We start from the raw sequence: 13,096 nt of genomic DNA on the forward strand, positions 1-13,096 counted from the left end.
TCTTTCAGTGACAGTGACCTCAACTTTAGAATTTTTTATGAAAAAATAAAGAGGCTTCTTTCTTACAAGACAGGCTGGTCATCCACAAAGTTTTGTGAAGGAACATGGTGAAGAAATAAACTTTTGGTGCAGAATTATTTTTGTCTTAGACACAGTAACTTTGATCCTTGACCCTTAGACACCATAAATTGATAGACTACTTCCATGTCCAAAGTGCAAGATCTCCACAGTCTGGTTCAGGTATTGAGTTTGAATTATTGATACAGTAGGACTTGTCTAGAGAGACCACCCCCTTCTGCCAAAAACATAATAGTCTCTATTGACAGGTGGTCTCTAATGATGGATCATAACACTATATTTAATAAATCTATGCATGGCAAGGTGGGTTTCTGGACTGGTGGTCTCTTATTGCAATGGTCTTTCAAGAGAAGTTTTACTATATTGTGTGTAAACCATTCTACAGCTTTCAGTCAGTGATATAGACTTTTGATCTTTAGACCCTGCAATTGAAAGGATTCTTCCTCACACCAAGTGTGACTGTAGTTATTGCACAGAAAGCATGTTTCTTCCTCCAATCAAAGTGACCCTAACCCACTGACCCCAAAATCAACAGAGTTCTTTCTTACCTGAAGTGCAAGCTACAAACAAAACTTGGTAACTGTAGATGGTAGAAAAGTCAAGTTATTGCAGGGAGACTATTTTTCAGTGCATTGACATTTGACCTTTGGATCCTGAAATCAATAGGGTTCTTTCTTACTCCAAGAGATCTATGATGTTCAAGTGGCACACAAAGTTCCATATTGGAAAACAGCTCATGTCATAATGTTGCATGTCTAAAACCAGCAAGAACTGTAATACTGTGTGTCGTGTACATTATTTCTATTTCCTGCACACTTTTATTCATCAAGTAGTTCCCCCAAAAAATAATCAAAAATAATTAATTGCATTTTACATGTGTTCACTTGGTTATCTAATCAGTAAAATTTAACACATAAAATCCAATCATCTATTTTTTTGAGGTATTTGCTAATTATTTTCAGCAATAAAAAATAAGCCATTACAGTAAATCACAGAATGCTCATCAATTAATGATTAGTGCAAAGTCATTTGCATACTTAATGAGGAGTAAAGTATATTTTTGTAGAAATATAACAAATTATCGATAAATCTAACTAAGGTTTGGGGACCCAAGAATTTTGTTATACTCAGATTTTACTTTCTGTGCAATATGTATACAACTTTTTTCTTTATTAATTTCATCTGACCTGTTGATCTTTATTAATTTCATCTGACCTGACCATCTATAATATTTTCAAATGACCTGTTGATCTTTATTAATTTCATCTGACCTGTTGATCTTTATTAATTTCATCTAACCTGTTGATCTTTATTAATTTCATCTGACCTGTTGATCTTTATTGATTTCATCTGACCTGTTCATTTTTAATAATTTCATCTGACCAGTTGAGCTTTATTAATTTCATCTTCAATAATTTCATCTGACCTGTTCATCCTTATTTTCTACATCATAGGCCAAATGTTTCATCATGTCCACTCTCTTTGGTGAAAGACCTGACATCAGCTGAAACAAGGACAGAGAAAATGAAAATTAATAATGAATACAACACAGTTAGTGGCATCCGTTGTTTCTTTATCAAGACATATGGTCTCAAAAAATCAACTGAACAAAAAGATCAAAAAGAAAATATTTAGAAACTAGCTTATCCCTGACCTACCTTTCACTTCCATTTTTCCCAATCATTCTTGTATTAATAATACTTATACACATTGGCAACCTCTGAAACACAGCCAACAGTGGAAACACAGTCAACAGTGTATGGTTCAGGTTAGTTTCACTCTATAAAATAAGCAAACTGATACATTCATTCCATGATAAGGGCCTTATGTAATGCAGTGTCTTATCTGTGAACAAAATTATCATACATTGTCATCCTATAGTGTAGGCAAGACAGGAAGCCCAAGCGTACCAGGGTAATAACTTCAGACTTGAGGAAATATTACATCAACAATTTAAAAAGGAAACCCAAACACAGCAGGCATATCAAAATATTACATCAAGGTTTTATAAAAGAAACCCTAATACAGCATTGGATAACAATTTAGTCACACACCAATATTTATTCAAGTTTTACTGAATGTAAATTATATGTAACTTCAAAAGTTTTAATGCTGAATCTAAATGTTTATGCCACAGATGCCACTGCTGCAGGTATGAATGGAAACAGTCGCAGTTCTGGGTGTAAATTTCAGGCATGAATGGAAACAGTCGCAGTTCTGGGTGTAAATTTCAGGCATGAATGGAAACAGTCACAGTTCTGGGTGTAAATTTCAGGCATGACTGGAAACAGCTGTAGTTCTGGGTGTAAATTTCAGGCTTGACTGGAAACAGTTGAGGTTCTGGGTGTAAATTTCAGGCATGACTGGAAACAGTTGTAGTTCTGGGTGTAAATTTCAGGCATGACTGGAAACAGCTGTAGTTCTGGGTGTAAATTTCAGGCATGACTGGAAACAGTTGTAGTTCTGGGTGTAAATTTCAGGCATGAATGGAAACAGTCACAGTTCTGGGTGTAGATTTCAGGCATGACTGGAAACAGTCGCAGTTCTGGTTGTAAATTTCAAGCAAACAATAACATCAACCAAATGTTTTGTTGAATACAATAACTGATACAAATACATATAACTTTCAAGAAATTTTAACAAAATGTGGACAATGATTCCCAATGCCAAAAACATCCAGGAAAGCAATACCTGTCTATTGTATTAATCAGGTTAGACAATAAGACTTTTATCACAGCATTTTAGTGTGATCACCTCCAATCTGTATGGATGCTAGCATGATGGGCTGGGGTGATCACCTCCAATCTGTATGTACAAAGTTATTTCAATGAACATGCATCGAACATACGGAAGATAACCAAAATCGCACAAACATATATATCTTGAGATAGTCAAATAAAGTGTAAATTTTCTATCTTTGGAAAGAAAAGAGTTTGAAATATACAGAAATACTGAAAAAGTCTAATTTCTATATAAGAAGACTCCTTAGAATAATTCCAAATGTCAAAGACACAGAGAACAGTTTTGTGAGGTCTCCTCATGAACTTGCGCTTCCTAGCTTCGGTGGACGTAGCAATGATAAATAGACAGGAATCAGTACCAATCCCTCTATCAAAGGGGATATCACTCTTGTCTAAATCCCACCCATGTTGGCAGATGGCTTTTAGCTTTTATTGCTTAAAACTAGCTTGGGCATGCTGGATTTGTGAGGCAGTGCTTGTACTCCTAAGGTATTATGATTGGGTAATATATTTTGAAGAAAAAAATATCTTGAAAGTAGTACTTGAAAAGAAGTAAAATGATTATGTGTAAGCACAAAGTTTCATCCTAGTTTAGATAATGCTTCCATGGTGCAACCGACAAATGAAATTACAAAACTTTGAGTTAACATTAGATACTGCTGCACCCTCTCACACATGCAGATCTGTTCATATTACTGAGACAAAAGAGTAGATTAAGCAAAATAGTTACAGTAAAAGTATGATAGTAACACTATGTTAAGAAAATATCCCACCAAATCACATTATCCTCACACCAGGCCAGCCAGTCCTAACACTAACCCCTTAATGCTAAGTGCTAAGAAAGGCAGCTGCAGGTATAGCCACTATCAGAAGCATAGTGTGTGCATCAGTAATTAATTACTTTGATCCACCACAACAGACAAGGTTGCACATGAAATGTATGCAGATCAGTCACTTTATTACTATACCCATTCACATGTACAGTTAACCGGTTGCAGTAGCCTTTCAAATCATGTGATGAGTCATCAATATAGAAAGTTTACCACTGAATAAACACATTTATCTCTACTTCCACTTTTCAGATAGGGCTTTCTATCTAGACTAGGCAGTTTATAGCAAGGACATTATCTACGTTGTCATGAGCTAAATGCACATACTTACCCTATGTTAGTAAGGCATATAATGCAGGCAGATTAGTACAGCATAGAACATAGGCAGGTTAGTACAGCATAGAACACAGACAGGTTAGTACAGAACATAATGCAGGTCAGGTTAGTACAGCATAAAATGCAGGCAGGTTAGTACAGCATAAAATGCAAGTCAAAGTGAAGGGTTCTCTACTAGCAGTGATACATCAAAAATTAACAAGTTTCTTGATTACAACATTAAGAGCACCCAAGAATGGAACTTTTTTAAAGACATATTTTAAAAAAGTCATGGAAGCATTAAATACAGGTCAGTGACCTCTTTTTTGCAATAAGGCTGTAGTACTTCTCATGATAGATCCCCTCACCAAATTTCATGGTCCTAGGAAAGATAGAAAGCATATATATATATATATATATATATATATATATATATATATACACACACACACACACCACAACCTTGGGTGGAAACATCAACCAAAGCCAGTATAAGATAGGATATAGGTCATAAAAATCTTTTTTTTTTTGTAATGGTATGGTACTGTAGGGGACATACATTATGACCAATTTCATTATTCTAGCAAGAACATTGCCTGAGAAATTAAATAACAAGTTCTACCCAATTCCTTGATGTGTAAAACATGGGCTATAATGAGCTAATTAGGGAGTAATTCCAATCGAGATGTATCCCCTCAAGAAGTTTCATGCTTCTAAATAGGACAGTATATACACAGTATGCAAAAAGCTTATGTTATAATTATCTCTGTGCAAAATGTTACCTTAAGACTGTATAATGCAACATGCAGGGCACAGTAACCTTCTTTCTTTGTATGGGTGTACTAACAGAGATGCATACACTCATCTAGTTGATTGATTCTAGAATGAACAGCTAAAACAAAATTTAAAAGTCAGTGAAGCATGAAATGTGCATCACAGTAATCTACATTGGTGATGAGGGTAATAGTTCTCATGAAGATGCATCCCTTCACAATGTCTCATAATTTCAAGTAAAACAGTATAGATGCAAAAATCCCATTAGGTCTTGAGCTGAATACAAAAACATAACATCACCCACAAGAATGTATAATGTAAGTGACAGTGACCTTCTTCTGTTGTAAGAGTAAGGTACAAATAAAGAAGCATAAAATAATCAAGTGTGATGATTCCAGAATGAACAGTGCTTAAAAATAAACTTGAAACACAAACTGAACCCAAGTCAGTAAAGTGTGAAATATGGGCACAGTGACCTACATTTGTAATGAGGGGGTAGTACTCATCAAATGCATCCCTTCAACAAATGTCATGACTCAAGGTGTAACATTATGCATATAGCATGTAGTCATAAGTTAAATGCAAAAGCTTGTAAAATGATAAATGTAGGTCACAGTTATCTTGTTGTAAAAGTATTGTACTAAAAGAAATTCATACAATCATATAGTCAGATCATTCAATGAACAGAGCTTGAGAAATAAACATAAATTACAAAATTTAGTCAAAGTCTGAAAAGTGCAAAATATGGGTTATAATGGCTACTGTGAGGGTGTAGTACTCTTCAAGATGCATCCACTAACCTAAACAAAGAAACTTAACCAATCTACACACATGCACAGCTATTCATCTTAGCCCCTTACCCAGGGGGTTGGTGTTACAAACCCCACTCCAAAGTGTTGCCTAAGACCTAGGAAGAAAGACTAGTTGAGATGCAGCGAGGCTGTACATATCTATTTGTTTTAACATGTATGGATGTTGATGCCGGATGTAGCACAATAGCTCTCTTCAACTTTGTGGAGGTACATAATAGCTCTCTTAAACTTTGTGGAGGTACATAATAGCTCTCTTAAACTTTGTGGCGGTACATAATGGCACTCTTAAACTTTGTGGAGGTACATAATAGCACTCTTAAACTTTGTGGAGGTACATAATAGCTCTCTTAAACTTTGTGGAGGTACATAATAGCTCTCTTAAACTTTGTGGAGATGAGCTAAAAAAAATGAACATACAGAATGATAAACTGCAAACTTCTTGTTTGATCTGCGGCCAACTATCAATATCTTGAACAGTTTTTAAAGGTAGTGTTTAACACAAGTTATGTTGACTGTGACCGTGACCTTAAACATAGAAGGATAAAGAACATTCTTGCAGTCCAAGTTTTGATTTGATAACAAGGTTTGGTTGAATGTATCTGACTTGCAAGGAGTTTAACACAATTTTGATACATGTGACATTGACCTTGACGACAACGCAATGAAAGTGGTATAAAAAATGCACATAAGCAATGAGTTTTTATTTGTTCACAAGTGTGTGACACAAACCCAATTCTGAAAAAGAATCTTAGCACTGATGTGTCTTGCCATTTGCTAATTCGAGTTAGAAAATATAATGAATCATGACATGTGATGATATATTAAAAGGAGATTTACCCCAAAGACTTTTTTCGACATCCAGCTGTGATGAAAGATCAGTGTTGCTTCATATGCAGCATTGACACAATCCTTGGTACTCTCTTTCTTTGCTCCTGATTGGAAATCTTTAATCAGCTCTTCAAAGAATCTCAACATGAACTCCAAGCCCCTGAAACAAACCATAAAGGAACAATGGTTTATATCATCTGGAGTACTTAAGAATTCCTCACATCAAGAATTTTGTCAGTAACATTCCATTATCCTGACAAATGACATATTTCTAGTAATATTCCATTATCCTGACAAATAACATATTTCTAGTAACATTCCATTATCCTGACAAATGACATATTTCTAGTAATATTCCATTATCCTGACAAGTGACCTATTGCCAGTAATAGTACACTATCATGATAAATGACCAATTGCTAGTAATATTCCATAGTCTTGATAACTGACCTATTGCCAGGCTTATTCCATATTCCTGACAACTAACCTACTGCCAGTAATATTCAAGATGCCTAACAGCTGACCTACTGCCAGTGATTGGCCATAGTCCTGATCACTGACCTATTACCAGCAATATTTCATAGTCCTGACAACTGACCTATTTCCAGTAATATTCCATTGTCCTGACAACTGACCTATTGGCAGTAACATTCCATTCTCCTGACAAATGACCAATTGCTAAAATCACATGAAAGCTAAACATACCTACTAATCAACAGAGTAATTTTGGTATAAATCAAAATTTTGTTGTGAAAATATCACTTCCATATCAAACATAAATTGTGGATTTAAACATTTTATATCAATTAGATGAATGATAGTAATGCTAAAGTTGCATGAAGCATAATTAGCATAGGTCTTCACTGATAAATTTCCAAGTATACTTATTTATTCAAAGGGCAAAATCAGTGGATATGAACCATGTTCTGGCTTGGGACATACAAACCCAATGGTCATGGCCCTGGACAGAAGAGAGTCCATATCCAATTATATTGCCCTCTTCCACCATTAATACTGGCTGCCATGTATAGCCTACCTTGTGCTGAAAAATGGCATTAAACCCCAAAACAACAACAACAATCATAAGTAAGTATTGCTTTTACTGTACTGAATGATCATTTCCTTTATTAACTGTGTATGTATTCATGCAACACTACATGTGTGATTAGAAATTGCCCTCTGATAAGGAATGATCTATATTTGACACAGCATTCCTTCATTCAAGCTGGATGTCTGTCATTATGGTATGCATATGACATTCCCTGACATGAACAAGATCCATATTTCATGTAGACAGTATTCCTTCATTCAAACAGTATGTCTGTCATTATGATATGATTATGACATTCCCTAACATGAACATAATCCAATACTTGATATAGGCAGTAATCCTTCATTCACTCTGTATGTCCATCATTATGATATGATATGACACTCCCTGTTATGGAATGACCCATATTTGATATAGACAGTATTCCTTCATTCAAACAATGTCATTATATGATTATGACATTCCCTGACATGAACATGATCCATATTTCATGTAGACAGTATTCCTTCATTCAAATTATGTCTGTCATTATATAATTATGACATTCTCTGACATAAACATGTTCCAATATTTGATATAAACAGTAATCCTTCATTCACTCTGTATGTCCATCATTATGATACGATATGACACTCCCTGATATGGAATGACCCATATTTGATATAGACAGTATTCCTTCATTAATTCTGTGTGTCATTATGATATGAATATGACATTTCCCAACATGAACATGATCCAATATTTGATACAGACAGTATTCCTTCAATCACTCTTTATGTCAGATATTATGATATGATTATGACATTCCCTGACAAGAACATTATCCATATTTTGATGCAGACAGTATTCATTCATTCAGTCTGTATGTCTGTCTGTCATTATGATATGACATTCCTGATATGGAATGATCCATATTTGATATAGATAGGAGAATGTATTCCTTCACCCACTCTGTATGTTCCTCATTGTGATGTGCATATTTCAACATGCCTTGACATGGACTGGTCACAATCACAAATTCAGACCAATACAGCACGAACCATCAAATACTTATGACAATAAAATCAACCTATGATGAAATTTTACATTTATGATATGCAATGAAAAGTATTAATAGAACAAAATGCTAGCACATTGTTAATGAAAAAAGACAGACATCCTAATCTGCTAGCACAAATATTAATGGGGGAAAAGACAGCCTAATCTGCTAGTACATTGTTAACAGAACAAACAACAGACAGCCTAATCTGCTAGTACATTGTTAATAGAACAAACAGCAGACAGCCTAATATGCTAGTACATTGTTAACAGAACAAACAGCATACAGCCTAATCTGCTAGCACATTATTAATAAAACAACATACAGTCTAATCTGCTAGTACAGTGTTAACAGAACAAATAGCATACAGCCTAATCTGCTCACACATTATTAATAGAACATGCAGACATCCTAATCTGTTAAGACATTATTAACAGAAAATGCAGACAGCCTAATCTACTAACACATTTTTAACAGAACAACATTCAGATAGTCTAATCTGCTAACACATTATTAACAGAGCAACATGCAAACAGCCTAATCTGCTAAGACATTCTTAACAGAACATGCAGACATCCTAATCTGTTAAGACATTATTAACAGAAAATGCAGACAGCCTAATCTACTATCACATTATTAACAGAACAACATGCAGATAGTCTAATCTGCTAACACATTATTAACAAAGCAACATGCAGACAGCATAATCTGCTAAGACATTATTAACAGAACATGCAGACAACCTAATCTGTTAAGACATTATTAACAGAAAATGCAGACAGCCTAATCTACTAACACATTATTAACAGAACATGCAGACAGTCTAATCTGCTAACACATTATAAACAGAACAACATGCAGTCTAATCTGCCAACACATTATTAACAGAGCAACATGCAGACAGCCTAATCTGCTAACACATTATTAACAGAACAACATGCATACAGCCTAATCTGTTAACACATTATTAACAGAACAACATGCAGACAGCCTAATCTGCTAACACATTATTAACAGAACATGCAGAGAACCTCATATGCTAATACATTATTAACAAAACAACATGCAGACAGCCTAATCTGCTAACACATTATTAACAGAACATGCAGAGAACCTCATATGTTAACACATTATTAACAGAACAACATGCAGACAGCCTAATCTGCTATCACATTATTAACTGAACAACATGCAGACAGCCTAATCTGCTAAGACATTATTAACAGAACAACATGCAGAGAACCTCATATGCTAATGCATTATTAACAGAACAACATGCAGAGAACCTCATATGCTAACACATAATATGATGGCAGCTATGTGAGTAAGGCATAGCTGGGCCAATAAGGCAAATGTAATGAAAAAACAGCTTTTTTAGCTATTCTGGTGCCTCCTGTTATGTTACAATGGAACAAATTCTGTAGATTGTCAATTATTTATCACCCATATCAAGACAGAGAATACAGATGAATAATTAATTACAAACTCGTTACACCTCATTAACATACAGCATGGTACAAATTAATTATTAGATAATCTGATTACCTAATAAGTCATGGTAGCAATCACTGAAGGAAAATTTCTGATGATTGCAATACACCTATGAGTCCTGAATTATCTAGAGACAATGAAAAGAAAAAATGCTTTTCAAATGATTATCAAATACTATTATTATTATTAAATTTAATATCATTATTTTAACTGAATATTATGATCATTATTATGATGATTATTATTATTATTATTAATGTTATTATTATTATGACTGAGTATTTGATTATTTTAATTTCTTCTTCCAGAAAATGTAATTCTTTAAAGAAAAACCAAATACTACAAAGCCAATTTATTCACACACTTGATGCATGTCATACTGTATACATGTAATCGGTGTCCAATGACACAATTTTAATGATGTGTAGTTCGTCAACCTGAGTACCTTGAATGGCACATTATACACCTGGCCCATGTTTAACAATCCTCTATGTAGGCACTAATACAGCATGGTTAATTCTGAAGATAACTGATCAATGGGTTTTAATGACCTGGAACATTTTTAAAGGTATGATCTTCAACTTTATTTATGGTGCAGCAACAACCAATATTTTCTTATCAGATTTACAATGGCCACGACATCTGACCTCTAGACCAAAGAATACATAGGTTTCTTTATTACCCAAACTGAAATCTATCCACAAACTTTAGTCAAGATATGTAGTCTAGAACATTAGTTATTATGCAAAAGCTATATTTCCTCTTTAAATCAAAGTGACACTGACCTTAGATGCTCAAATCAACAGGCTTCCTTCTTGTCCAAAATGCAAGGCATCCATAATTTCTAGTGAAATTACAAGGTCAAAACCTAAAATTCTTATCAGAATCCATTTTCTTCAAGTACCTTTGACATATTTGATGCCAAAATCAGTAGGGTAGTTCCTTATTACATGCACATGCCATCAACAAAATTTGAACATGGTTTGTGATGTTGAACTAATGTTAAGGTATAGAAGCCATTTGTTTCTTTGACTTCTTTATATATAGAAATACTGATAGGCTTCTTCGAGCTCAAGCTATCCATAAAGTGTAGTTAAGGTACATTGATGTAGAACTAAAGTTCCTGTGTGCAAACATTTTTTCTCTTTCAGACACAGAGACCATGATGTTTGTGCCTCTACTCTCCTGATCAAACAAATTCCACCTTATCGCAAGTGCAACCCATTCACAAACCTTAGCAACTGTTGATGGAGAACTAAATTATGTGGAAAAGGAAAACTTAACAGACAGATGGATGGACAAGGACATAGCATAATGCTTTATCAAACAGTAGGTCTATACAAATGCATACTGAATATGCCTATTAAATCTACCTGCTTTGCAAAATATCAAAACCATAGTAGGTTACTAGTACATTAAACATGTTTCATGATCCCAAAAAGAACTTCACTATCTCAAAAATGTTATAACCCTATTAATAATGACATACATAAAATTCATCATCCGATACATAAATTCACTTTGTACAAACAGAAAATTTGCTGTACTTGTGTTCACACAAACTTTGTTATTGTATGAAACTCCATAAAACCATCTTAAGGAGCAGTGTTCCAGCTGGGAATTTCTTACAGAGAGGAGAAGAGGGCCAAGTTTAGCAAACAGGAATTGCAGCAAAGGGTATTTTCTGGTAATAAAATGACTTGATGTCAATGATAAAATTAGCATTTAATCTTTTTCACGACAGAATGAAACAAAAAGTTCATTCAACATTAAATAAACATAAAAAATTAAGTGGAAGAAATAGAAGAAGAAAAAAAGATTTAAGAAGGTGTTTTAGTGATCATGAGAGAGGCAGCTGGGAGGAATCTTGGAAGATAGAGTGGGTGGGGGTTGGAGGGGTATGCTAAGTGCAGAGAAGCGCACTTCTTTTTCTACCTAGCTGGACCATTGTAATGAGCCAATAACTGCAAGTTTTGGCACAAAAAATATATATTTTACTTTGCCTATGCAGTCCTTAAAAGCTGATGCAAATTATGTAATAACTTCTATGGACTTTAAAAAATATTTGTTTGCTCTGTCCCCTTTTCCAAGGACATCAGTCCATACCCATGCAATAAGCATTTCCATTACTGAAACTTACTGGACAAAGGTGGGATGTGAGTGGTTTGAAAAGGTGAGTGCCTTAGACCACTCAGCGACTGGGCACACAGGAAAGTACAGAATATATATGTGTCATCAGAGGGAAGAGTGAGATGCTTGAAATAAAAGACAGGTGGAATATGGCATTGAAGACTTGCTCTACTGGTAAGTATTTACCTGTTTACATACACATGTGCTTTTACTAACACATTACTTTCAATACCTAAAATGACTTCAACACAATAAAATTATAAGAATGGTAAACTGTCTATGAATAATTGGGCTTAAATGTACATTCTTTTTTACCTTCTTCAGTAATTAAAATGTCAACTTTAGGTTTTCTTCACCTTTCCAAATGTCTGATGAAGTACATGTAGTTTTCACAAGTCACTAAGGATAATCATAAAAATGCAAATACAATGACTATATGTTTAACATGCTTAGAAGAAATCCACTCCAAAACATATCTCAGTGGTATCAAGTGAAATTTGGTCTGTTCTTCCTTTTACTTTTTCTAAACTAGATCTCGGTCCACCTTAAAAACAGATTCAATAGTCCACATGCTGTTCATGTTAAACATGAATGAGATAATTTTCAGCCATATCATTATTACACCTTGTGTATAGTCACATTATTATTAATACACCTTGCATATAGTCACATTATTATTATTACACCTTGCATATAGTCACATTATTATTTTTACACCTTGTGTATAGTCACATTATTATTAATACACCTTGCATATAGTCACATTATTATTATTACACCTTGCATATAGTCACATTATTATTTTTACACCTTGTGTATAGTCACATTAATATTATTATACCTTGCTAAATTATTATAATTACACCTTGTGTATATTCACATTATTATTATTACATCTTGCATATAGTCACATTATTATTATTACACCTTGTGTATAGTCACATTATTATTATTATACCTTGTGTATAGTCACATTATTATTATTACACCTTGTGTACAGTCGCATT

General features: G+C 34.1%; 1 protein-coding gene across 1 annotated transcript in view; it reads right to left on the reverse strand.

The window, feature by feature from the left end:
* Nucleotides 1-13,096, reverse strand: part of LOC149777549 (glycolipid transfer protein-like) — a 45,487-nt gene that overhangs the window by 18,124 nt on the left and 14,267 nt on the right. Inside the window, exons 4-5 of the mRNA XM_089942149.1 lie at nt 6,388-6,538; nt 1,505-1,582 (exon numbers count right to left, since the gene is read on the reverse strand). Coding sequence (XP_089798275.1) covers nt 1,505-1,582; nt 6,388-6,538 — 229 coding nt within the window. The remainder of the gene's footprint in view (nt 1-1,504; nt 1,583-6,387; nt 6,539-13,096) is intronic.

The sequence above is a fragment of the Sinohyriopsis cumingii genome, chromosome 18 (assembly GCF_028554795.1).
Source record: "Sinohyriopsis cumingii isolate HCF-2022 chromosome 18, ASM2855479v2, whole genome shotgun sequence".
Classification (NCBI taxonomy): Eukaryota; Metazoa; Mollusca; class Bivalvia; order Unionida; family Unionidae; genus Sinohyriopsis; species Sinohyriopsis cumingii.